Source organism: Panthera onca, chromosome C1 (genome assembly GCF_046562875.1).
Source record: "Panthera onca isolate mPanOnc1 chromosome C1, mPanOnc1 haplotype 2, whole genome shotgun sequence".
NCBI classification, from domain to species: domain Eukaryota; kingdom Metazoa; phylum Chordata; class Mammalia; order Carnivora; family Felidae; genus Panthera; species Panthera onca.
This window is the reverse complement of record NC_138346.1, coordinates 220,716,700-220,744,532: the sequence shown is the minus strand read 5'-3', so window position 1 is coordinate 220,744,532 and position 27,833 is coordinate 220,716,700. Positions and strand designations below refer to the sequence as shown.

The window sequence follows — 27,833 nt, the reverse complement described above, 5'->3', positions numbered from 1 at the left end:
AACCCAAGAAAAGTACCGAGTCACCTTTTATAACCTTGTAGAATGAGGAAGGGACGGGGCCCTGGTGGAGGTCCTTCAGGGGTATGCCCGTTCCGAGTGGTTTCTCACACTTTGGGGGAGATATTCAGTTTTTCTTACAAGATGCCGCTCTTTTTATCCAGATGGAGATAAAAACCTCAGTCAGAAGGAAAGCATGTGTCTGGAGTAACGTCCTAGATCTTACAGAGGGAGGAGGAGGTAAGGGCCTCAGGCCCCGAAGATGAGAGACACTGGCAGGACGGCGCCTGGGGACGCTCCTCGCGCGCTGGGCAGTGGCCTGAGAGGTGGGGGAAGGGCGGCTGGGCCCCGACGGTGGCAGAACTGCTGGGGCGCTGCTACTGCGTGGGGCCGGCCGAGGACCCGACCCTCCTTTCAGGGACTCTTGGCGATGGGGACAAAAGGCATGGCAGAAAAGCAGGCAGCCATGCCACTGCCCGCACGACCACATCCAGCCGACGTCACCGAGTAGGGCGGCCAGGGGAAGACGGCTGTGTCACGAGCCCAAACAGCCTGGCAAATAAGCAGCCACACCCAAATCCCTCATGTCAAACCGCTTTATTACATCTTAAATAACAGTACAGTTTAATATAGTATCTATCTCGCATCCAGCCTCCTTGCAATACACTGACTTTAAAATTAAATACAGTGAGGGCACGGGGTGCAGAGAGCTCCTACAGAGGTGTGGATGGGAGGGAAGGAGGGCTCGTGTTTCTTCTCCCTGCCAGCCCCTGGCCTACTGCACGGCACAGCGCAGTTCTGTACAGGATGCTGCGGAAACAGGACGGAGAGAAGCCCCGGCTGCTGCTGTGGAGCGGGCTCGGGTGCAGGGAGGCAGCCCACGGCGCCGCTGTCCCCCGGCCTCCAGCGGGACCGGGGAGGCGTGGGTGTTACACGACGACCCGCCTCAGATGCAGAAGGCTGGTCCCACGGCAGAGACAGGCCAAGAGGAGTTGGCAGAGGAAGGCCGGGTCTCTACCCCCTGCTTCCCCCGCCCCCGAGTCCAACGGCAATCCTTTGCAACAGGGCTTTTTTTTTTTTTTTTTTTAAAAGAAAGAAAGCAAACAGTGACTCATCCTGCCACCCAAGCGCGAGGGGCTGCTCGCTGTACTGCTTCCGGTGCACAGAATGGCAGCAAGAAGTGGACAGAGCCGCGATGGTTACAACTTGAAAGAGGTTATTTCTTAAAAGAAAAAGAACATCTAAGGACTGAGTCCTGGATGCACTTTTGAGCATTTCTACAGCATGCGATTCTAAGAGTAAACCCACCCAATATGGCAAACGATCAAATTTTTTAAAATTTAACTTAGAAAGTTTGAGATCATTATTTTCAAAACATTGATTTGTACATGGTTTCATACACAAATAATTGACTGACTATCCAAGCACGGGACGGGCGCCTCTCTTGAAAACAGAGGTTCCTGACGGCTGGGGGCGGGGCACAGGGTAGCGTTAGGCTATTATCATGGACTTCCTTCCCTCCAACTTCACAAGGAAACCCACTGTGACATTAAGAACTGAACCGAGAAGGCAGGGAGGATGGGCGGGGAGGAACAGGTGCCTAACTGGAGTAGACTTCATCACGCGTTCAAGACCATCCACGGCGTGTGCTTGCTTCCTTTCCTGATTAGCGTCTGTCTTCCTTTCTAGGCCGTGTTTGTGCGTAACAATTACGTGACACAGGACAAAAAATAAAAAACTGAGGGACTCGGTTTACGTCATTAACAATTTCAGAGAGGCTGCACCAGACCCTCTTCCTCTGTTGAACTACTGAACGTAAAGGAATATATTTTAAGAAGGAAATATGGATGTTTGCAAAATCCTGTTACAAACACAACCTGAAGTTTAGAACCAGTTACGAGATAAAATCCTCCACTTGTTTTGCGTGAACAGCACAAAACAGGGTCACTGACCTGAAATTCAAATGAACTAGTGAAGAGGTGTGTCTGTCTCACAATTACACTCAAGTTTACCTTCTGGTTAACATGTTTATTATGGTATTTCCTTTTAAATTCATTCCAGACAAAAAAGAACAAAGACGATGGTCCCGGAAGGAATGCACAATTTTGTCTCAGTTTACAGCACAGAGGTTCTCTTAATGGGAATTGTGCTCTTGGTTTCAGCAATAAGTGAAGGAAAAGGCCTTGCCCTTTTGAAGTTCTGAGGGGGTGCAGGGCGTCCACGTTAGTAGGGGTGGAGAGGAAATGCTATCACTGTAACGCTTCAAGGTTGGAATGGTCTTCCAGTCGTCACGACGTCCACCTGCTGTTTTAAACAGAGTTTAAAGCAATACAAACAGAGAACGCCCACACTCACTGCTCCTGCTCTCCCCACCGTCCCGCCCGTCTGCCCTAAGGACACGTCACCTCAGGTGGATGTAACGCTCACCTGAGCACAGTTCCAGATCAGCTCTACATCGAATTAATCTAGCAACGGTGACATCCTATGTGCCGTGTGAAATACACACACAGACGTGCACGCAGGGAGGGCACCTTGGCTGCTGCATTACCTGTCGACGTTAGTTCCAGATCTTGAGGAAGCTGTCCCAGGACCCTGTCGCCACGGCCATCCCATCGTCAGTCACCCCCAGGCAGCTGACGCGGTTGTCATGCCCGGCCAAGACACCTGAGAGCAGATGACAGCCCAGTCACTCCAGGACCCAGAGGTGCCCCACCTGGGGGCGACGCGGCGATGCTCTGCAGGGCTGGCTGGCAGGGCCACCCGCGGAAGCATACCCAGAACGCCAAGGCCCCTCCTCTGCGATGTCCCAATGGCAGGGAAGGACACTGGGAGGCAGAGAAACCACGCTGGTCCAAGGCGAGTACAGCTCACTATACTCCTCTCTTAAAAACAACATGGACCACACCTACAGCCACAGGGAAGTATTCATACACAACAAAGACGCACTGGAGCCCCTGGTAAGAAGTCTGTTTTTAAGACAGCCACGATGACAAGGAACATACACAATAAAAAGGTACAGACACACACAGTGAATAACTTAGGACCTTTGGCACCAACTCCTGAATGTATTCACTGTGGTAAGAAGCTTAAATAAAAAATGAAATACAGGGGGACCTGGGTGGCTCAGTCAGTTGAGCGTCCAACTCTCGATTTCAGCTCAGGTCATGATCTCATCACGTTCGTGACATTCAGCCCCAGGTCAGGCTGTGCGCTGAGCATGGAGCCTGCTTGAGATTCTCTCTCTGCCCCTCCCCATCCCCTCTCAAAATAAATAAATAAATATAATAAAAAAGAAAAGAAAAGAAAGAAAGAAAAGAAATCTAAATCACAATAAAAAAAGCCAACCATTCCAATCTCAGGGCAATTAGAACCCAAGAGTGTAAGCCTGTGGGCTGTTCATCTGTTTGTAACCCCTGGAGCCTAGCACTGGGCACAAAACACAGAGAGCTGGACACTGAGGCAAGAGGGGCCAATGGGATGTCACACAGTGACTCCATGCTGACCCCACAGTGAGACAAGCCTGTTGACATTCAGTCACCTGTGCTTAGATAATCATCAGCCAGGGGCACCTGGGTGGCTCAGTTGACCCTCCAACTTCGGTTCAGGTCATGGTCTCACAGTTTGGGCACTCGAGCCCCGCATCGGGCTCTGTGCTGACAGCTCGGAGCCTGGAGCCGGCTTCCGATTCTATGTCCCCCTCTCTCTGCCCCTCCCCCACTCGTGCTCTGTCTTTCTCTCTCAAAGAGAAACATTAAAAAAAAAAAATTAGAAAAAAAAAAGGTAATTATCATCCAGAACATTCCACGTCTGATCGGAAGAATCTGATGGCTAATTTCAGAGAATCCGTGTCCATTTCCTATACTCCTTAGTGTCACAGCTGAGTAAAGAGACAGACTCAGCTGGATGGAACAGTGTCCTCTGCTGTGGCACCAGGACCAGAAAACTGTTGGGGCAGCGGGAGCAAGAGGTATGCAAGAGGGAGTGGGGGGCACGAGGGGAATTCAGCCCAGGGTGGGTAAAGATCCATCAGAAAGTGGGATGTCAAGGTAAGACACCCCCAAGAAGACCCCAAGTCACGCTCCCTTCTTCCCCCTGCCAAGATTAACTGGGTTGAAAGATTCTGAAAATGTCAATTCAATTCAGCTGCCTGACTGTCCACGTTTAATACAGGATGTTTCTCACCTTTTGTACAATTTATGTTTTATTTCCTAATTTTTGTTTTAAGATTTTATTTTTAGGTAATCTTTACACCCAACATGGGGCTTGAACTCACAACCGCAAGATCAAGAGGCACACTCTCTACTGACTGAGCCAGTCAGGCAACCCTGTACAACTTGTGTTTTAATGCCCTTTACAGCCACACACTTGCCTTTGATGTGTGAACTTGAGACTTTAGACCTGCCCAAGCCTGTGCCCATAGATGACACGGTTCCACCACGTACAGCCGGTGGAGAGAGAAAGCAAGGTGAGGGCCTTGAAGACCCAGCAGCTGTCCGCCCACCGTGGTGGTCTCCGTGCACCCCACACAGTGCGTGTAAGGAGATCTGGTGCCAGGGAAGCCAACGTGCTGGAGACCCTGAGCGCAGACACCCTGGCCTGTCCCCTGTCCTTCCACCGGCCACACCACAGGGCAGGCAGATATACTCGGGCACAGCATGTGCTTCTTACCAGCATCATGTGCGCAAACCCGAATATTCCAACCTCTGGGAGTCAGGTCCATCCTCAAAGGTGAGCCCTCAGTGCCTAGGAGGCCCAGGAGGCCCAGCGAGCACCCACCTGCCCTGTCGGCCTTGAGCGCGTCCCACACGTTGCAGTTGAAGTCGTCGTACCCTGCAAGGAGCAGGCGCCCACTCTTGGAGAAGGACACCGAGGTGATCCCACAGATGATGTTGTCATGGGAGTAAGTCATGAGCTCCTGGTCCGCACGGAGGTCGAACAGCCTGCAGGTAGCATCATCCGAGCCAGTGGCAAACGCATTGCCATTTGGAAAGAACTAGAAAGAGAAAGCAAGCCGAGAGAGTAGGCAAATGCACAGAGAGAAGTAGTGGAAACAGGACCGGCCCACAGCAGGGCTGCTGCCCGCACAGGAGGAAAGGGTCAGCAGGGACCGGACTCTGGAGACACAGGGAAGCAGAGCGGCAGCTGCCTGGGCATCCGGAAGGGAGGGCGTCGGTACTGGGGCAGGCACAGAGGCCGTCTTCCCCAAAGAATAGCCTTCCTTTCATGATCAACTGTTTCCCAAGGGGGCAGGAAGAGTGTGGTCACCCCTGAGCACCGCCAGCAGCTGGACTAGCCTCGTGGAGGAAAAGCGGGGGAGGAATGCCCAGCCCTGACCAACCAGATACCACCCTCCACATCTTCTTGCAACCCCCATCACGTCAGGGTGACGTGGCAACGGGAAGGCTCCTTCAGCTGGCTGCGCCCCAACCATGGGGAGGAGGCTGAGCGTGTAAGGTTCCTGCTCAAGGTTCAGCCTCTGCCCCCCCTCCGCCCCCCACTCCTAAGAGACTGTGCTGACTGGGTCAACTACTGCCTTGTCTGTTTCCCAACTAGAGGGAAGCCCAGGACACCAATCGCTGGCTCGCCCCAGGGCCTGCACACTGTAGGCCCATCGCCAATGTCTGTGAGATGAACAGTCAGCACAGAATCAGCCGGCCTCACAAGGACGACAGAGCACATCACATCTAAGCTTTCTACAGGAGTTTTTGTAAATTAGGTTATAGTTACACAGAGGAGACAACATCTACTCCTGAAAACATTTTAAAACTTAATGGTGTGTTCCACGGTATACAGAAAGCAATCTAACTCGCTAACAGCTGGCAAAGGACCCCAACCCACAGCTGAACCCCCAACTCACACAGATGGCATTGATGTCAGACTCGTGGCCGGTGAAAGTTTGCCGGCACATCCCTTCTCGCACATCCCAGAGTTTGGCTGAAGCATCACAAGCACCAGAGACAAACAGTCTGGTGTCAGGAGCGAGAGAGAGGCTCATAACATCCCCAGTGTGTCCAGTGAACGTGGTCGTCTGCTGGCCGGTCTCGATGTCCCACAGAGCACTGCAGCAGGAACACAAAACATGCAGTCACCTCACTGTCAGACAAGCAGTCATGTGACAAACTGTCCTTCAAACCACCCCAGGACCACAGTAAACCTCTGTGCTTTTACTGAAGACAAATCTAAATGTCATAATGTGGCTTTGTTTGGAAGGGAAACCAAGCACCCAAACAAAACACAGACGAGAATGTGGCCACAGGCTTTGGAGTAGTTGTTATCTCTACACCAACTCAAACACCAACAAAGGGGGAGCCAGTGACCTGTGCCCCATGTGGGCTGCAAGGAGCAGCAGGGGCTCCTGGCCAGTGCCCCACACGGGCACAGATCTGCTGCAGCCAGCTCGCTGCCCTCCGGGGTGCCACGGGCTAAGACACGGAGACGACACCAGGTCAACAAATGGCTCAGAGCAAGGCGCGGGTCCCACGGCCTTCCTCGGGAGACACAAACGGGAGAGTCCCTGAGTTTGGTGTCCCGTGGATGTCTGATGAGCAGCTATGTAAGGGGTACAAAGGTGAGACGTCGACTGTGCTGCGGGTGGAGCGTGGGCCACTTCTGTGTTTCAAGCCCCAGGAAGCAGCAGCACCGAAAGCTGCTTGGTTCTGGCTCAGATGCAAATCCGGTTACACGATTTACACGTTGACTGTGCAGGGGCGGGGTTCCTTGCTAGGGCCTGGAGGGACTACAGCAAGGAAGGAATCACGTCCAGGACTCCAGCTTTAAAAAAATATCTTCTAATAAAGAAATTCTTCCGCAAATGGACAGGCTACATTATAAGTCTTTTGTGAACCTATACGATTTATACAAAGAGGACGAGCTGGATGGGGAGTCGGGACCCGGCATAGGGCATGCGGCCACATCGTGCCACAAAGCCCAGAAAAGCCCCTGACGACGGTTTAAGTCTAAAATGACTCCTATCTGATCATTTAATGTTCTAGAGGTTAAGTGGGCTTCTAACTGTAAGGTAGAAGCTCAAACCGAGGCAGGCTGAGACAGTGCACTTGACATGGGAAGCCCTGCTCCTCCTCAGTTCTGCTCAGAGTCCACAGTGACACGGCGCTCAGAGGGGACCCGCTCCCCAAAGGGATGCCAACAGTTGCCCAGACGGAGTGTGGCCAGGGGAAAGAAAAACAGGCATGTCACCTACAGCTGCGATGCCTATGAGTCAGTCCTTCGTTGTTCAAAATTAAACTCTGAACTTTAAAATCTATCAAGAGTACAAGGAATTTGCTCATCGCTCTTGAATTTGTGTTTGACACCTCACGGCCACTTCAAATTAATAAAAGATGGCCTGATTAATGCCAAGAGTCTTATTTCCTACACATCTAAGGTGAGCAGTATGAGAAGGCAGGGCGCACAGGTGCTCACCAGGTGGTGTCCCCAGAGCTGGTGACGATCTGATTGTCATCCAGGAAGCGGCAGCAGGACAGGTAACCTGGAAAACAAACCAGAAGATGGCCCTGATCTGCAAGCCCCCGCCCGCAGTTCTAAGGTCCTGTAAATAGAAAACACACTGGCAGAATGAACACACCTGGAAGTTCCACATCTAGGTGTAGACCAATGCTTGCCAGCCGCCCCCCGCCCCGCCCCACATGCAGTAATGAACAAACAAGGTGGCACAGCCCACAGGCCGGGAGGAGCGGATGCCAGCTCAGAGGAGAGGCCGAGAGCCCTCTGCCCCGCACCCTGGGAGGTGTCTTGCTGTCTCTCTTCCTCTGATCCGTATGTGGGGACAGGGGTTCCCTTTCCGCTCACACATCCACTCATCCCACAAGAACTTATGCTGGTGCCTGGAGGGCAGCCCTGTGGGCACCTGGAACATATCTGTGATCGGAGTGCTGTTTCTCTCCCTCCTGGGGTGTGAGCTCACATCCCAGGAGGGAGAGACAACGTATGTACATGTCAGGGAAGGAATGGGAAAGGGTGGTCTGCGAAGGCCTCCTGAATCCTCCGGGAAGGCACAGCCAGAGCTGGGATCAGGGCGCCAAGCGGGGCGGCGGGGTTTTCTACAGGATGCCAGCTAGAGTACGCAAGTTGGCGTGGAAATGGCTGGATGGCGCCTGAGCGTGTGGGAGGCGAGGCAGAGCTGCGGTGCTGACGCCGGGATGCTGGCAGTGGGGCACACTGTGATCCCCAACCTCGATCAGCTTTTGGTATGAGGAAAGGTAAAACAGAAAACCAGTTTTTCAGTACCTACACACTAGGATTTCTACTTAATTAGCTCTGTGGATCATGGTTTATAGTTCTGTTCTACTGTAAGTGACTCGGAGAATTGGAAGTGCAGGACACCGCCCTCCCCCTGCCCGCCGTAAGGCGTGTGCCCAGTGGGCTGGTGGCCAGGATGGTGCCAGAGCCGCCCCGCCCCCTCCAGCCAGGCGGTCACACAGGTGTGCTCTTACAAGGACAGGGCACCCCTGCCAGTCCACGTGAGGGCCCTGGGTGACGCTGTGAAGATCGGTAAAATAAAAACAAATGCACAAAGAAGAAACCCATGAACGGTTTTGGTATGGAAAGTATAAGAATACAGGGAAAACAAAGCATTTATCTGAGAGATGTTACCAAAATATTTGGAGAGGACAACTTTTGTAATGCTTATTTATATTTGAGAGAGACCGAGAGACGGAGACAGGGTACGAGTGGGGAGAGGCAGAGAGATGGAGACAGAATCTGAAGCAGGCCCCAGGCTCCAGGCTCGGAGCCTCGCGAGCCGTCGGCAGAGCCCAACGCGGGGCTCGAACTCACGAGCAGTGAGATCATGGCCTGAGCCTAAGTCGGACATTTAACCAACTGAGCCACCCAGGCGCCCCTGGATGACAATTTTTAAATATCAGCTATGTGCCTAGAAAAGGATGTGTAGGGGCACCTGAGTGGCTCAGTCAGTTAAGTGACTGACTCCTGCTTTTGGCTCAGGTAATGATCTCATCACGGTCATGAGATCGAGCCCCAAGTCAGGCTCCGTGTTGAGCACAGAGCCTGCTTGGGATTCTCTTTCTCTCTCCCCCTCTCTCCCTCTCAAAATAAACATTAAAACAAAGACAAGAAAAGAATGTGTGGTCAAGCACTTCTCGAAGGCCATGTCATGTCTGTCCAGAGGGACACTAGGGACCCCACAGGTGATCAATGCCCAGCTAGGAGAGGAGCAGCCTGTGTGGAAAGATCACCTGATAACAAATCCACACTGTGCATGTGACCCTTGGTCCCCAGCTGCTCAGCGCACCCCCAGGTCCCGTCCCTCATACTGCTGAGGCTCTGCCCAAGTTCCTCTCCAAGAACAGCATCTGCTTCCTGGCTACTCTGCCATCGCTCAATTCAAATGTCCCTCCCTTCCGAAAGCCAGCCCTGGGCGTGCGACACCATCCTGTGAGGTGGCCCTCATGCTGCACCATCACAGCTTCAGCCTGTCTGACTTGGGAGCACAAGGAGGTCAGGAGAGAAGAGCCGTAGAGACTCGGCACCAGCAGTGTCCCGTGCAGGGCCAGGCAGGGCACTCCTAGGTCAAAGACCCAAAGAAACATGACCTCCAAGACGGCCTCTGTCCACCTCGTGTATCACACAGGTTGTGGTCCAGCCAGGTGGAACCCATGAGCTCCCCCCACCCCACCAAGAACCAGAGACGGCATGTCGCGTCAGCTGGCAAAGTGCTGGGGACTCTTCAGGGCCTCCGATGATCAGCAAGCAGCAGTTATTAGGAGCCAGGAAGGCTGTGGGAAATGATCCCACTTACAAAACAACAGGTGGCACCAGGAAGTCACAGAAGGTCTTAAGACTAAGACCAATGCCGTGAGGAGGAGGGCAGGGTGGTCCTGAGAGGCTGTGGCAGCACAGCCGGGCTCAGAGTGGGGCAGGGGCAGTGCCGGGGACGACGGTCTCCCACGTTCGTTTCCTAACTTTCCGTAGTCTGAGCTTTCAAAACACATACACAAATATTACTTTTAATTAAACAAAGTCAGGGCTTCCTGCTCACAATCTGATAACTCATTTCTGTGGTCCGCTTTGTATTTGTACATCGAGAGGAAGAAACAATAACCAGGTAGATGTTGTTTTTTATGAATTTTTTTTTCCTCCACAAAGAAAAATCGGACCGAGGCTAACAAGCTTCAACAGCACCGTGATGGGGCCCGTCCAGCACAAAGCCCGCATCCCAAGGCCTGTGAGCGTGGAAGGGAAGCCTGCAGGAGGGCCCAACGAACGGCACTCCGTGAACGCCGACACCAGGACGGTCTCACAGGAGCCATCTGGCTGGGCACAGTCAGGCTTCAGAACGTGGGCTCGCAAATCAGAAACAAGCGACTCAATCCTCACACGGTGGCTAACTGGCACCGCGTTCTCCGATGAGCTGCCGTCCCCCCCTGTGGACTGAGGATGGTGCCAGAGAACTGCCGGGGGGACACAGCCGCCGGTGCACTAAGTCCCGAACGACCAGTGGCAGTTACCATCTTTAAAACTGAAGAATGAATAAATTCCCTGGGAGGGCTGTTTGTGTACACATGTGTGTGTGTGGGGGGGGACGGAGTCACCTCAGGTAGAGATGAATCCCATCGTGTGTGTGTGTGTGTGTGTGTGTGTGTGTGTGTGTGGTAGAGGGCGGGGGGGCTACCTCGGGTGAACATGGCCCCCACCAGGTGTGGCCGTATGCTACACAGTGGCCGGCCAGTGGTGCTGCTGGCTCTTGAGAGCCTTACAGAGGGGCTGGGAAAACAGACCCCGGGAAAACACACATGGGTGCCAGATCGGGAGGTGCAAAGGCACAAGAGTGTTCCTTTACGCCTCATGGAGACCACGGGTAACAGTGTCAGGACATGCTGGGGGACAGCCCAGTGCAGGGACAAGGGTGCCACACAGTCCAGAGAGAGGAGGCTTGACATGAGACAGTGCAGAGAACAGGTCCCTGGGTCAAGGACCATGGGGGACACCAGGGTGTGCTGTCGGCTGAGGCCTGGAGGACAGAGGCAGGACACGCCGACGGAGTGCGCTGCCTGGCTGGGAATCTGTTGCCAGAGGAGCAGAGACGCCTACTTCTGCATCTGGAGAAGGTGCCGACCCAGAGAGAGCAAAACCGAGACTACCAACATGCATAGAAAAGTGACTCATGTGGCCCCCGAGACCAGAGGGCCTGGCTAGCTAATTTATCCCAAGAAAATGGCTATAGGCTTGAGGGGTCATTCACCTGCAAGAATGTTCACACTACTGACAAACCGGAAACTGCCCAGACATCCAGCAACAGACACATCAGCACGCACTGAACTCTCTCAACTCTTTAGAATAGTTCTGGGTGAGATTGTAGGTTAAAAACACAAAAGAAGAGGGGCAACTGGGTGGCTCAGCCTCTTAGGCATCCGACTTCGGGTCAGGTCATGATCTCACGGTTCGTGAGTTCAAGCCCCACGTCGGGCTCAGCGCTGACAGCTCGGAGCCTGGAGTGTGCTTTGGATTCTGTGTCTCCCTCTCTCTCTGCCCCTCCCCTGCTCGTGCTCGGTCTCTCTGCCCCTCAAAAATAAACATTTAAGGAAAACACACAAAGGAAGAAGTTCAAGGTACTTCCCCGAATTTCTACAACGAGCACATGTTGGTGGTGTAGCCGAGCCCACCCCTAGAGAGCACTGGGCCCTGCTGGGCACTATGGCTAAGTCAAAGTTGGGAGCTGGAGACACAAAGCCCACCCCAGGCACCCACGCAGGGCCAGCTGCGGCTTCCACTCTGGGAGGGACCACGTTCCAGCCCGGACCTGGATGAAGAGCCGCCTGCCCCACGCTGAGGGACGCACCGCAGCCAGGCAGCAGAGACAAGAGTGAGAGCACAATGTTCAAGAAGTCTGCTAAGAAGGAAAGAAGGCCTATGAAGTAACTCGAAGCTGTGGAAGTGAGGAAATGCCAAAGAAGGGTTTTGTTAAGAGTCAGGAGGGTTGACGACACCCAACGAGAGGCCAACGTGAAAGGCGAATGCCAGAGCTGGGGATCTGATGAAGACAAAGCAGACTTGAAACTCCTTCAGATGCACCCACAAGGCTGCGTGGCCTCGCCCTCTCGGGTCTTAGGGTTTTCAGTAGAGCCTGCCATTATCCTTCCAGGACGGTCTAAGGTCTGGATCTAGGCAATCGATCCAAGGGCTAGATGGGGCGGGTGCGGAATCCAGTGTGGCCAATGGCAGGCCTGGCCACGACCTGTGGCTCTCTCTCTCTCTGCCGGGGCTGCTAAGCAGGCAAGATGGAAAGGAGGTCCAAGGAGCCATCCGGAGGGAAGCTAAGGGGCGGCGCACGCCCACTGTGCGGACAGCACTGTGAGCCCCTGTGCCCAGTAGGCGCCCAGGTCAGGCGGCCTGACCACCACCCCCCCACCTCCTGCCCGTACGGTCCATGCGATTCGTGAGTGAGCAGTGGGACCTGTGCTTCCCAGACTGTGACAAACACGCAAGAAGCCTAGGGCCCATGTCACATTTAACCTGCCAATGAAAAGGGTACCAAAGAGCAGCCCCATTATGACTCCTTCTGCAGAATTAGGGGGAAACCTCTCCATCCCCCGCCCCCAATATCCAGGTTCACTAGACAATGGGTCTGGTCCGCTATGCTTTCACACGAACAGAAAATACCCCGCCTCAGACTATATGAACAGATCATCCCTAGAAAACGAAGCTTCAGCTACCACAGCTGGTTTGGCAGGAAGGAAAGGCAGTCGCTGAGCAACCACACCAGGCTGTGCCCAGGACGTCTCTGGCTAAACTCCTGACCCAAATGTTTATGCATGTGTGGCCATCTTGACCAGAACGACCTTGGGAAGGGAAGAGTGTCCACACTGCAATGAGAGGTTTATGAAGGAAGGAACCTCGCAAAGCCGGCGTCGCAGCTTTCCTAGCAGCATGCAGGGACCTGCTCCAAGAACAGTCTGTGACACCAGGCCTGACACTGTCATCAGATGGGAGTCTTTAGGGGAAATCCCTCATTTCTCACGTTATTATTCCCACCAAAACAGCACTTGCAAAGTTATATTCTGCATGTCATACATTTATAACAATGATAATAAGTGCCCCACCTCAATCACTGTGAATTCAGTCCAGTGGCCGTTTCCAAAGGGCGTCTTGACTCTGCAAGAGCGAATACCATCTGAGGTTTCCCGTCTGCGGTACTGGCAAAGGGTTTACAAACCCTGGGTAACTGACTCCAGAGACAGAAACTTGTTTGTTCCGCGTGGGCCGTTATATTTCACGGAAACAACAGCGGCACACAACTGATTCCCAAGAGCCTTACCCCTGAAAGTGAGCGAACTGAGCCCCCTTGGACTCTCAGACATGACGAAGGCAAGACCGACTGGTATGACTGCTGACAACAGCGCTCACGGGTGTGTTTTGTGCAACCGAGTTTCTAAAATTCCACAAGAAAATGTCCCAACCGTGGCTTAGCCAAGAGTTCTCAACCTCACGCCCAGGCCAGAGAAAGGCATCGTAAGTAATAAACACCACACTGATTACACAGACACTCAGGTCAAAGACAAGACAAAGACAGCGAACACTCAAGTGTGTTGAATCCACTAATGGTTCACACCTTTACCCTCTGACTAAAACAAGACTATTTAAAAATGTTTTTAAGCTCATTCATTTAAAAAAGGTTTTTTTCTGTTTGTTTATTTTTGAGAGCAAGAGAGACAGAGCATGAGCAGGGGAGGGGCAGAGAGAGAAAGGGAGACACAGAATCCAAAGCAGGCTCCAGGCTCTGAGCTGTCAGCACAGAGCCCAACTCAGGGCTCGAACTCATGGACTGTGAAATCATGACCTGATCCGAAGCTGGACACTTAAACCAACTGAGCCATCCAGGCGCCCTAAGTTTATTCATTTTTGAGAGACAGAGAGAGAGAGAGAGAGAGAGAGAGAGAGAGAGAGTGGGAGAGAGAGAGGCAAAGCGTGAGTAGTGTGGGGCAGAGAGAGAGGGAGGGAGACATAGAATCTAAAGCAGGCTCCAGGCTCTGAGCTGTCAGCACAGAGCCCAATGAGGGGCCAGAATTCACGAACTGTGAGATCATGACCTGAGCCAAAGTCGGATACCTAACCGACTGAGGCACCCAGATGCCCCAAACAAGACTATTTTAAGCTTATCAGATTTTAACTATATTGACTTGAAGCCAAAAATGATATATCATGTCTGAAGAAAGTTACGCATATTCTTAAGCAGCCAAATGCTTTTAAGAAACTACTCAACTCCCAGGAAGTAACATTTCATGACATATGAAGGAAACAAAAACTTTTAAGTATTTCCTCTAATCCAAATTTTGTTTTTTGTTTCAACAAACATAGTGTTAAAATATCTAAATCCTTAATTATAAATGGAAGTCAATACCCTGAATCTGATTATAAATCAGAGACTGATAAACAGTAAGAATGTATTTTTTTAAAGGTTTATTTATTTTTGAGAGAGAGAGAAAGAGAGAGAGAGACAGAATGAATATATCCCAAGCAGGCTCCGCACTGTCAGCCCAGAGCCTGACATGGGACTCGAACTCACGAACCAAGAGATCATGACCTGAGCTGAAACCAGGACTCGGACACTTAACTGACTGAGTCCCCCAGGTGCTCCAAGGATATATGTTTTTAAGTGTTGGCAGTTCATCAATGCTATAAACCAAGTGACTTCTGAAGTGTGCTCACTGGACAATCACACGGCTCACGAGGACCACACAGGTGGCCTATGTGGCTTCTAGCCATGGGGCAGCAGTTCTGGCCACGGGAGCAACTCAACTCCCCCACAGAAAACAACGATGAGCTCCGGACAAAAAAGAGACGGGGTGCCTGGTGGGTTCAGTCGGTGGAGTGGGCGGCTCTTGATCTCAGGGTTGTGAGTTCAAGCCCCACACTGGGTGTGGAGATTGCTTAAAAATAAAACCTTTACAACAAACAAACAAACAAACAACTAAAGGCACAGGAAACAGAAGCAGACAGAATGAAGAGGAGCCTACACTTGGAAGAAAAGAAAGGCGCTGATGGAGCCTGTTTCTAAGGCAGGCCCCCATCTATGACACCACGTGGGTGAGATCCGTGTCCAACCTTCTTCAATAGCCAGTGGACAGATCTGTGGGCAACCATAGCAGGAAAGTGAAAGAAGAAAACCTAGAAAGGAGAAAGCCACAGAATAGGAGCCCTCAATCACGCATCGAAGTGCCCAAGGCTTCTATCTGAACCACACGGGCAAAGAGCAGGCTCCACACGGCCTGGCTGATGGGAAAAGGACAGACGAGGCTCCTGCTGCTGCCTGACAGGACACAAGAGTACAGAGGCCCTACAGCACAGCACTTCACGACGTCCAGGATACAATTCAAAATTACTAGACATACTAATAAATAGGAAAACGTCACCCAGACTGAAAAGAGTCCTCAAGACCAACCTCAAAAGGATTAGCTGCTGAAGTGCCAACAAGAATTCTGAAGGCAGTTCTCAGAACTGCGATGAAGGATACCAAATATGTATGTAATAAATAAGAAGAAAATCTCAGTAGAAAAACAACTGTTTTTCTGTTTTTTTAAACAGCAAACAAAAGAACTGTTTTTTTAAAAAGCAAACAAAAATTCTAGAACTAAAAACAGAACATCTCATATACATAGGTTGCTGGGTAGTCAGAATACTAGAGGTGACAAAAGTCACATAAGCCTGAGGACAGGTCTGAAAGGACCAAATCTGATTGCAAAAGGACCAAATCTGATTGCAAAAGGAGGAGACTACAGAATAGAAAATGTACTTGAGGACATGACCTAAAATGTCCCAAATTTAGTAAAAGTCAAAACTTCACAAATTCAAGACGCTGGAGCAAAGTACAAAGAAAAACCACATAGAGGCACGACACAGTCCAACTGCTACAAAACAAAGACAAGTCTTTAAAGTACTGAAAGAAAAAAACTACCAACCCCAGAAACCAATAGATCCAGCAAACAGACTCTTTAAGATGAAGGAAAACCGGGGCACCTGGCCAGCTCGGTCAGCGGAGTGTGCAATTCTTGACCCTGGGGTTGTGAGTTCAGGCCCATGTTAGGTGTAGAGATTCCTTTAAAAAAATAAAATAAAATCTTAAAAAAAACCAGAACTCTTCAAGAATGAAGGAAGGGGCAACTGGGTGGCTCGGTCGGTTGAGCGTCCAACTCTGGCTCAGGTCATGATCTCGTGGTTTGTGGGTTCGAGCCCCACATCAGGCTCTCTGCTGTCACCACAGAGCCTGCTTGGGATCCTATGTCTCCCTCTCTCTGCCCTTTGCCTGCTTGCGCCCTCCCCCAAATAAATAAATATTAAAAAAAAATTTTCTTTTTCAAATTTTATACTTCCAGATAAATGAAAATGGAGAGTAATCACTGCTAGCAGACCTCCACTAACTGTGAGAAACCTTAAAACAAACGCATCAGGCCAAAGGGAGCCCTTCCTTCCATCCTCGGACAGGAAGAAGGAGCACCCAAGATGGTAAATATTGAGAAAACGTAAAGGACAACTCAAATCTCTTCAAACAGCTAAGAAGGTGTATCGGAAAAAGTAGAACAATGTTTTATGGGGGCACATAGAGGCAAGAGCTATGAAAATGTCATAAAAAACGAGGAAGGGCAGAAAAATGGGCCTTTACGGCTGCAAGGTTCTTGAAGTTTATATGAACTGATACAATATCATCTCTGAATGGACCTTGAAAAATTATGAATGTACATTGTAATCCCTAGATACACCACTCAAAATTAATGCAAAGAGGAAACTAAAAAAGCCAACAGATAAGCTCAACTAGGATTCTAAGAATTTGGGTTAGTATTCTAACCGAAAAGAAGGCAGGCAAGCAAAGCAGGTGGTGGCATGACAAAGCTAAATCCAACTCTGCCAACACTACATGACACAGAAACGAGCCCCATGCCAGTGAAAAGGCAGACACCTTTAAAATAGATAAAAGCAAGACCCAACTGTAAGCTGTCTATAACGGACTCTATTTATAAAGATGCGGTCGTGCTGGAAGAAAATGGATGGAAAAAAACATATGGAAACAATAAACAGAAATGTGGAGTGACTCTATTCACATCTGATGAAGCAGACTTACAACAAAGAATATTCTGAGAGAAAAAGGGACGTTTCATCACGGTAAGAGGATCAATTCATCAGGAAGACAGGACAACACAAATGCATACATTTCTACTAACGGAGCTCAAGATATATAAAGCAAAAACTGACAGAATTAAAGGGAGAAAGATAAATCCATAATCAGAGACTTTAACATCCTCTCTCAGGGGCACATGGGTGGCTCAACTGGTTAAGCAGCCGATTCTTGATTTCCACTCATGGTTCGTGGGTTTGAGTCCCACCTCAGGCTCTGCACTGAAAGTGCAGGGCCTGCTTGGGATTCTTTCTTTCCCTTTCTCGCTCTCTCAAAATAAACAAACATTAAAAAAAAACAAAAACAAAAACAAAAAAAACCTCTCTCAGCAATTTACAGAAATAAAGATATAGAAGATTTGAACAGTATTCTGGCTCAAAAGCCTGGCTCTAATGAACACATTGAGAACGTTGCCCAGCACTTACAGAACAGACTCGATTTCCAAGTGCATGCGGCGCGGTCATTGTGACAGATTATCTGCTCCTTTAAAAACAAGTCCCAATACACTGAAAAGAACTGAAGTGTTGCAGAATATGTTCGCTGAACATAATGGAATTTAATTATAAATCAGTAATAAGTTATCTAAGAAAACTCCAGGTACTTGAAAGTTAAGCAACATACTTTTAAGTAACCCATGAATCAAAGAAATAATCAAAAGGGTTTGAAGATACTTCAAATAGAGCTAAAGCCATGTTTAGAGGGAAATTTATAGGTTCAAGTGCTTAAGTCTGAAAAAGATCTAAGTTTCCACCTTAAGACACTAGAAAAGTAAGACGGAATCACCCCCAACTAGGCAGAGGGCAGGAGACAATGCAGGACAGAAATGGAGAAAATACAGGGAGCCTATCTTTGGAAGGACAACCAATACCATCACACTGGTGGCAGCCAGAGGGGAGGTGAGTGGGGAGAAATGGGTGAAATACAGGGGAGCGAGAACACACTTACCATGACGAGCCCTGAGCAATGTGTAGAGTGCTAAGTAATTATATTGTGTGCTCGAAACTGGTACCACTGTATGTTAATTACACTTCAACAAAACAACACAAGAATTCACACGAATTAAAAAAAAAGGAGAATGGACATACTTTTATCTGACTAAAATCAAGTTAACAGAAGGCTTACCTAGAGTCAAAAGCAGTATTATTTACTCCTTTAGTTATGACCATTTCTTTAGTTGCACGTAAAACAGGTGAGCCTAGCAGGGTGTAAGTTTGAGAACTGAGAATATAAGGAAAATATTAGGAAGAGACCAGAAATACTATGCCTTTTGTTACGAATAACAAGTGTCGCAGGTAACCTAAACTTGGCAAAATAATGTACCACCGAACTCTTAACGCTGGCCGTGTTCAGCACTCTATCCCACAAGAGTGCTACTTGGCGTCAAGTGGCTCGGATGACCAGTCCAGACACGCAGGCGCGGGAACGCACGGTACGTATACACGTGGATAAACGTGCACGTTCAGACTAGGAAACCCCTGTGGAAAGGCACTTAAGATACAAGGTGGCTTAGACGGAGGTAACAGAGTCAACTGTGTTAACATCAACTCAAAAAGGTGGCTGCCAGCTACTCAGGCAGTGACCTGAGTCCCTGCGACCCTTGAAAACAGGATGCCGCAGCAACTTCAATCTAAAGGCTTCTTAATGGTAAAGGCATATCCAAGCCTGTCTTTGATTTCATTTTCAGAGTGTCTGTGGCCATTACTACAAGCAATCTCATTGAATAATTATTGACGAGAGGGGAGAGTCCAAAGCACACATGCAACCGTCTTCTACAACTCGGAGCTTACTGATGACAACAGGTACCTGTATGTCCAGCCAGTTCACGGCTCACACGTACATTCCCTTCACGAGTTTTCAGATTGTAAATGGAGCAAATGTTATCCAGGCCACCGCAGGCCACGTAGTTCCCAGAAGGCGCGTATGCACAGGTCATGACCCACGAGGAGCGCAGAGGGATGGCATGCACCTACACGACAGAACACAGAGATGCAGACACACTCAAGTTCAACAACGCCAACTGTGGACTCCAGGGCTCTATTTCTAGTCTTCAACTCTCATCGCACGGAAGGTGACAGAGCAAAACAATAGCCAAAAGTATTTTGAAAGTAATTTATATGCGTGGCCAGTCAGTAAAGTACTAATTTAACTAGCAATCCAGCCCTGCACACCAATTTAATCTGCAGCCTTAATAAAGTCACAATCTACGGTTAGATGTGCACATGAGTAACAGCCTTAGAGCCTCCTGACTCAAAGTCGATGTTAAAGAAAACATTTCACTGGCGTGTCAAAATGGCTATAAATTGATTTGCAAAATGTTTCCGGTGAAGTAACCGAACTACACATTGTATTTAATCCTGCCACAGACCTCCCTGTGCTTCAGATAAATTTGTTAAAAATACTGTAATCGTCTGTGCACGCTTAGGACTCTCCAGTAAAATACGACTGAGTCTGGTCTTTTCATACGCTTGGACCCAGTGACAGTACTTTCTCATCCAGCACAACCTTGGATTAAGTTTTTAAAATAATTTCATTTCTTATACTTCAAAGTATACTGCCTTTCAGGTTATCGCTCATAAAAACTAACAACCAAATGAAAAGCTGAATTTCTACATTTTTAAATAAAACACGAAATTTCCCAGACGAGGCTAAATCTGGAATCCAGGTCTCTCAGAACCATTCAGGAGGCATTTAACCTCCCACCTGCCCTGTAAGGAGATAATAATCTGTGCAGACGAGACTACTAACGTGTGCTAGCCATGTGATCTGCCTTCACGCTAAAAACAGAAAGCACCACGGCCCCCCTCCCTATCCTGTTAGAGGTTTTACACAAGTGAACCAGAGTTCAAAAGGCCGCCTCCCCCGGGGTCAGCTTCTCAGGGAGGGGACCCCACACAGCCCTTACCTTATTTGTGGTGTAGCTGTCCCAGATGATCAGTTTGCCATCCTGTGAGGCGCTGACTAGAAGCCTAGAGGGAGAGGACAAGAGCAAACTGATGGGCACCACAGACATCATCACGCAAAGGCAACAGTACAAACTAAATCTGTGACTCAACACACACTTCAGTGTCACATTTGCTTGGGACAAAGCATACTGATGTATGAGAAAACACAAAAGGTCCGATTGTTAACTCAACTTTGAAAGCATGGAAGAAGATACTCCCACAGATAACAGTACAGATTCAAGAGCACTCGCTTTCAAATGCAAACTAGATCACTCAAGTCCCTCTCTGCTGAGATATGACAGGCTGAGTTCTACCTGCTTAGGTTTGGTTTCTGTTCATCAGATTTGAGACACACAAATCTTCCCTTTTCTTTTTTAAAGTTCATTTATTTTGAGAGAGAGACAGACAGTGAGCAGGGAGGGACGGAGAGAGGAGGGAGGGAGAGAGAGGGGGAGACAGAAAGAGAGAGAGAGAGAATCCCAATGCGGCCCGAACTCACGAACCATGAGATCGTGACCTGAGCCGAAACCAAGAGTGGACGCTTAACCGACTGAGCCATCCAGGAGCCCTGAGACATACAGATCGTTCAAAAACCAAAGATGGCAGAAAATACTTAATACACAAATATACTTCCATTTAGACACGTAGAAAGCTTAGATATAAAAGAATAATATAAGCTTTTAGCTATTCCAAATTTATGAGACAAACAAATCATGGAGATTTCCTCGGCTGAGCTAAATCTAGTCTCCAGGTCTCCTGGAAACATTAAGGAGGCACTTAACCTCCCACCTGCTTTTAAAAGAGATGACTAACTATAGCGGAACCGTGCCTCGTCCAGCAGAAGAGACTAGTAACTGTCATGAATTTTCTTCAAGACTATTTTCTTGCTTTGGATAACTGCTAAGTTTGGGATCTTGTGCTGAAAGGTGTACTGTCTATATCTGCAGCATTAAGCCAGGATACTGCAGAAGGAAAGCATGAGTAATTCTGGGAACCACAGCTATTCGTAAGATACCCTAAGAACTCTGTCCTACAAAATGTGCTGTTTTCAAGGAATGGCAAGGAAGCTCTAGAGATATGCTGCAGTATGGTATGTGATGACAGATTTTTTTTCTTTCCTGTTTTTTAAGTAGGGCATCCCGGCACTGCCCCCAGGGGTGAGCTCAGGTGCTGCGCAGGCGCCCAGGGTTTCCCACCTCCCCCAAGGACACGTGTGCAGGGCCAGTCTTCCGCGGGCCCCTCCTATCGGAGGAGAGGACAGTGGCAGGGCCAGACCTCAAGGAGAAGGACCGCATCTCTGGACTCCCCATGGACCCAACAGCCCCAACTGAGGCTGATAGGTGACCCCCAAGGGTCTTTAAATCTCTGCCGGGACACACTAGGTATGTGAAAACGGGAGGATGGCTTAGGTGTGGAGGGGGCCACATGGCCACCACCCCAACAGATTTTTAATTTGAAAGATTCTAATCAAACACGGGTTAAGCATATTTGGCTTAATGAACTGAACAAAACCTGGAGGTAAAATTTACTCAAGACACTCTCACAACTGTGACACTGTGACACTTTCCATCAAACTCTAGGTTCTGAAGCACAAACTTCCTTCACAAGAAGTCAACAATGAGTCTGGCAAGGAACACAAACATTTTCAGTGGTGCGCTGCAAAACGTATCACAGAACCAAACCAAGTGCACGTCCAGTCCTATCAGTTTTCAGATGCAGTTTCTTAAAGCAAAGTCCTGCACCTGGTTCAGTGACAAACACGTGAGGCACTTAAAGCTATTTCCTTCCAGGTAACGAATAGCGCTCACCGTGCGGCTCAATCTCTGGCTTTGAACGGACCACCCAGGCCAAGGCAAAGGAGCGCGTCCTCTGGGAGGGTCACCTCTAGAAAGCTCTCCTGGTCAGACAGCTTAATATTTGCTGACTCGCCCAGGGGTTAGAGAAACGTTAAGCTGTCCGATGATCCTCTAGAAGGTGAGTAAAGACACCTCTTAATCCGAGACAGGACAACCGCCGGAGAACTGGGGTGATTCTGCCCCTGAGCTGTCAGCTGTGCACAAGTCGGTTCCCATGAGGCACTGTCCACCCAGAACGCATAGGCGAGAGCCGGCGAGGAAGTGAGAGCTCCGGGAAGCCGAAAACAGAGGTCACACAGAGGCCCACATCCTAACGCGTCCGGCCCTTCATTTCCTTGGAGGAGGGAGGGCTCTCAAGCCTGGCTGGGCTAGTTGTGTCTCGCTCTCAATTACAACAAGACTCCAGCAGATTTTAGCAGGGGGAGAAAAAGTTTGACGTTAACTTATGTAACTGAAAGAGACTCGCCAATGTAGAAAGTAGACTTTAGCCACAAACGAATACGTGTGTTGATAAACACAAAGGTAGACAGGATATACACTGACACAGGCAGACACACAAACCTCTTATCGTGGGGTCTCCTGTGGTTCTGAAAAACAAACTGCCACTCAGTGCAACATTTGAGAGCATCTACAAATCACACAAACGTGGTAAGATAACTGGTATTCATGAATTAGAGCCCTGAGTTATGGAAAAATCTTGTGCAATAACCTTTATTTATTATGAAGGAGGCAGGAAATATAAAGACAATGTAAGCAAGATGCACATCCAAAATTTTAAAAACTACTTTGGACTTTAAAAAGGCAAAACTTTACCTACCCAGAAAACACGGCTATCTAGAACAAGTAATCTCTGAAAGGCTCTGAAGAGCATAGATCCTCCTTAATATCATGTTTTGTTTTCGGGGCGCCTGGGTGGCTCAGTCGGTTAAGCATCTGACTTCGGCTCGGGTCATGATCTCGTGGTCTCTGAGTTCGAGCCCCGCGTCGGGCTCTGTGCTGACAGGCTGGAGCTGCTTCAGATTCTGTGTCTCCCTCTCTCTCTGCCCCTCCCCCACTTGCACCCTGTCTCTGTCTCTCAAAAATGAATAAACGTTAAAAAAAATTTTTTTTTAAATATCATGTTTTGTTTTCTACCGTCTGTGATTCCAAAATAAGGCCCCCATAGAAGGGCACTGCGGACAGAGCCGTGCAGTTTCACGAGCAGTCATAAAACAAGTACGTGTGTCCACCACGCCCTCCACGAAACAGAACAAGACTTGCACAGCAGCCTCCCACAGGGTCTTCCACGTCACCCTTCTTTAAGGGGTGCCCAGGACCCTGAATTCGGTGCTGCTCATCCATGCCTTTGCTTTTCTTCCTGCTGACTCTGAGGCTTTCAAAACACCATCTGTGCTCTGAACCTGACGGCACATGCCTTGCACACAACTATCAGGAAGCTAGATGGTCTGGTGTCCGCCTGCCCTCCTGCCTCACCCTCAGCCCCGATCCTCATTTCCACTGCTCTGGCCACACAGCTGCCTGCAGGTCAACTTCCCCTGGTCACCCTGACGTAGGAGGAACACGTCCTCTCTACCACTCCCCACACTAGAGCCTGACTGCTGCAGGAGAGCAACTGCTTAGGGAACTTGGCTACTGGGCACCAAGTACCAGGTTCCTGAGTACCGGGCTCCAGCTGCCGGATCCCTGAGTACTGGGCTCTGAGTACCAGGCTTCAAGTACTGGATTCCTGAGTACCAGGTTCCAAGCACAACCCGGCTGCAGGACTGTCTATCAAACGTCCTGTCTAATCAGGACACTGATGTTGCTACAGATGGAGGAGAAGCCCTGGAGGTAATATACCATTTGGTTACTGTCTACTTTTGATAACAAATTCCAAGGTAGATTGATTAGCAAGGGTATTTTTCTTTCTCCTTTCTTATTCTCTCTGATTACTGCCATCATTAAAATGATTGAAGTTAGCTCTCATTTGCATCTGAAATTGTACAGAACATTGTATAGAACAAACTAAAGATAGATTCTTTTGTTCTGTAGCTGTTTACACTCTGAAGCAGACAATTTCATGAACAAAGAGAAAATCAAGCAATTCCTCTCTGACAAACACACAAAAAAATGCTACTCAAAGAAACGCATTTGAAGACTCATGTATTAGGTATCTGAAACAGTATGCTATAGTCACAAAGCACTTTATTTATTTGGGTGGAATAAGTAGAAGAGACAAACTTTCTAGCAGCCTCTAAAAGAAAAAGAAAAGAGGGCGGAATAGGTTTCACCTAAGTGATGCTGCAGGTTAAGGGAAGTGGGTGTAGAGAATGACGGGGGAGAAGGACCCAGAACACGATGGAGATGAACCACTGAGAGGAAGAAGTCGTCTGAATAAGGGCAGAATTTAAAGCTAACACAGTGAGTCCTGTGCAGGCAGTTTTCTCGCTGGGACGGTGGATAAAAGGAAGGTGGGCAGACGGGCCAGAGGAATGGACAACGGCAGTAGCTAAGTCGTGCGTCGCCACGTCTGCTGGGGCTCCGAGAAAACCAACAGCAAACCCACGCGTGGCACTCGGGATGCTGGGGTCACTGCTGTAAGGTTCCACACACTTAATCTTCCCTACAATGTAGGGTAGGTTTACGATCCCTGAGCCCGGACACTGAAACCTAAGAGGGTATGGGCCAAGGAGTCGTGAGGCACGGCTGGAAAGACAAGGCGCCATGAGAGGTTGTATAACCTCCCCAAGTCACACAGGCACCGCACAGTGGAGCCGGGAGAGCAAGGGGGTGCGGCGAGGTCAGAATCGGAGCTCATGTCAACACGACGAGGGTCGTGATGAAATGTGAGTGGAAATACGGACAGGGAATGTGCACTGTGATGCTATACCTGGCCTGCCCAGATAGCTAACAACCTCATGGTTTCTTTACAAATGACAGCAAATGACTTTAGGTTTATCTTCCTTCAGAAAAACAGAACAATCCTTGAGAGTACCAAGCACTATGTTCTGCTCATGCCCCCACACACCTGGAATCCGTGCCCCAATGCATGGCATAGATTTTGGCCAAGTGCCCCCTCAGCGTTCTCCTGGTGCGCATCTGGATTCTTCCCACCGGGTCGATGTTGTTTGTGATCTTAAAAATAAAAGTTACCGCAAATTAAAAGTCTGTGATGGAATGACCTCCCCTGGGGCCTCCTCTCCTCCTCTCCCACCCTGCTTGGCAGCCCCAGCTGCCTCGGGCTGGCTGTGCCGTTCACCCAAGGCGCTGTGCCCACCCATCTCCCGCCGGTCACCCGGCTGGCTCTCCCTGTGACTCCTCCTGCTTACCGTGGTACCTACCTGCCTTTCGTGGTCTGTGGGAAGTCCACTGCTCTACCTGCTTTTCAGGAGCTCCGCCCCCCCCAGAGCGCACACGCGGCGCCCGTCCACAGGTGCGCGGCCCGCCCGAGTCTCCCCCACTTCCTCCAACTGCTTGTCCGGGCGCAGCTCCTCCCGCCCTCCTTCCACATTAGTCTCAGCCTCCATCACAACCGAACACAGGCCCGCGGCTCACACACTGTCCGCAGCGACCAGGCCGTGCACCGATGAGGACTACGCTGCTGCTTGCGGCACAGAGCCAGACGTGAACGCCCGCGGGTTCACCGTGACACGTAAAAACGGACAGTAACGATTCGGAGCCGACAGACAGACTGAGTATTACTGCAATAATGGGGCCCTTTTAAAAAAGATTCTATTTTTAAGTAATCTCTGCTTAAATATCTAACGTGGGGCTCACGCTCACGACTCCGAGACTAAGAGCTGTGTGCTCTACCGACTGAGCTGGCCAGGCACCCCAACTGTGGGCTTCAAAAATGCACAGTCCCAAGTATATCTGAGAATTCAAATTTAGGAATTCTATGAAGGGCAGTTTTTTCTAACTTACTGTTTAACTCCAATTACAGCACGTCCCCAAAGGCACTGGGACAACGTAGCACACTTAGCCATCCTCAGTACAAGTACGGACATAATTTTCGTTCACGTTTGTTTAATTCTTTGGACTTTTCATGAGGTGCAATTCACCGTTTTAAAGTGAACAAGCCCGCAGTGTTCAGCACGTTCACACCGCTGTGCAAGCACCGCGCTGTCTCGAGTCCCAGGACGCCCTCGCCCCCCGAGGAAACACCACAGTCCCCCCGGCCCGCCCGAACTCCCGGCAGCCCCCAACCTGCACCACCTCCGGGGGTCTGCCTGTTCTGGGCAGCCCCGCACCGTGTGCCCTTGCGTGTACGTCCGGGCTTTCACAGGGCATCCTGTTTGAGGTTCATCCCTGCCACTAAATACACCCCTAGTGCCTTCCTGGTCACGGCTCAGTAATATTCTGCCGTGTGAAGGGACTGCACTGCGCTGACGCGGTCATCCGTTCACAGAAACCGTGGCTGTCTCCACCTTCTGGAAACCGTGAACAGGGCAGCTGAGAACACACACGTGCTATACCTGTCTGAGCACCAGGTTTTGATTCCTTCGGGTGTGTATCTAGGAGCAGACCTGCTGGCTCGTAATTGGTGTGCAACTTTCTGGGGATCTGCTAAACTGGACTTTTAGAAAGCCAAGTTCTGAGGCAAACTGTGTTGAGAAGAGCTTCAAACTATCTTAAGACTGTCATATTTTGCAATTCTGACCTCCGTAATAGTAATTACCTAAGGCTTGTGAGACATTAATCCTTCATGTAAAAAACCTCTACTCCCTGTGCCTTCTGAGTGCAATGCTTCCAGCAGTGTTTATACCCTCGCTGTGTGAGAGGAGAGGGCCAGAGTGCAGCTCGCCCTCGAGGCAACAAATGCAGGTGCCGCCGGGCACCAGCCTCAATGCCAGGCAGGCGACGCTGTGTAAATGGGTCCTTACCTGAGAGAGAGTTGCATCTGCACACGCTTTTCTAGCATCCTAGGAAAAAGAATGACAAAGGGGGAGTCAGTAATGCGTCACACACATTCAATCCCAGGTCCTCGCGCCAAAGCTTCGGAGCGCCTCCACGGACTGCCAGGAGCAAAAGCGAAAAGCAAGAGGATGACGCCCTCTCCCCATTCCTCTGCTCCAACACAGTCCAGGGCCGCTGGCAGTCCTGCTTCCCATGCTCCAGGTTATACCCGCTTCGTTCGAGGCCGGCGGCTCACCTCCTAGCCAGCACCGCACCCCTGCGACCCCGGAATCGCCCTTGCGGCTCCCCCTCCTGCCGGCCAGGGCGCCTACGCTTGTCCACAGACCTGCTTGTGCACCTTGCTCTGTCCTTCTAACAGCCCGGGAGCTGTGAGGCTCAGAGAAACAAGTCCAAAAAGCACTGGATATCTAGCCCAAAGAACTTTCCCTCCAGATCATGTTATCTTAAGATTCTGTTTTCTTTTTTTTAATGTTTATCCATTTTTGAGAGAGAGAGAGCGCGAGCGAGCACGAGCAGGGAAGGGGCAGAGACAGAGGGGAGACACAGAATCTGAAACAGGCTCCAGGCTCCGAGCTGTCAGCACAGAGCCCAATGCGGAGCTTGACCCCACAAGCCGTGAGATCATGACCTGAGCTGAAGTCGGACGCTTAACCGACTGAGCCACCCAGGTGTCCCTGGGTTTGTTTTCAAGCCAAACAATACCTAATGCTAAACTCTACGAAAAAGAGCAAAGGATCTGGAATCAAGACAATGAAATTCAACTAAGACTTTCCGGCTCTTGCATCTGTTATCTATAAAATGACCTTGGGAATGAACAGGGATATGCTAAGGCTAATGAAGATGTTTTTGTTGTTCCTCAGTGACCAAAATTACTAGGAAATATAGAAAATTATGAAGGAAAATGAGACAACAGCTTTTTCTTAAAAGGGTCAAAATTTGAGTGTAGGAGTAATTTCGAAGGAAATCATGAGAAATCTCTAGTAAGAAAAATGTTTC

At 49.8% G+C, this 27,833-nt stretch overlaps 1 protein-coding gene across 3 annotated transcripts in view; it reads right to left on the bottom strand.

Annotated features, from left to right (window-relative positions):
• Nucleotides 1-579: 579 nt before the first annotated feature.
• Nucleotides 580-27,833, bottom strand: part of GNB1 (G protein subunit beta 1) — an 88,954-nt gene continuing 61,700 nt past the window's right edge. For all 3 annotated transcript variants that reach the window (XM_081796520.1, XM_081796521.1, XM_060626104.3), the window contains 9 exons: nucleotides 26,804-26,842; nucleotides 24,949-25,055; nucleotides 20,046-20,109; nucleotides 18,947-19,109; nucleotides 7,420-7,486; nucleotides 5,855-6,056; nucleotides 4,774-4,990; nucleotides 2,546-2,661; nucleotides 580-2,301 (listed from right to left, as the gene is read on the bottom strand). In XM_081796520.1, the coding sequence (XP_081652646.1) occupies nucleotides 2,555-2,661; nucleotides 4,774-4,990; nucleotides 5,855-6,056; nucleotides 7,420-7,486; nucleotides 18,947-19,109; nucleotides 20,046-20,109; nucleotides 24,949-25,055; nucleotides 26,804-26,842 (966 nt within the window). In that variant the 3' untranslated portion in view covers nucleotides 580-2,301; nucleotides 2,546-2,554. The remainder of the gene's footprint in view (nucleotides 2,302-2,545; nucleotides 2,662-4,773; nucleotides 4,991-5,854; nucleotides 6,057-7,419; nucleotides 7,487-18,946; nucleotides 19,110-20,045; nucleotides 20,110-24,948; nucleotides 25,056-26,803; nucleotides 26,843-27,833) is intronic.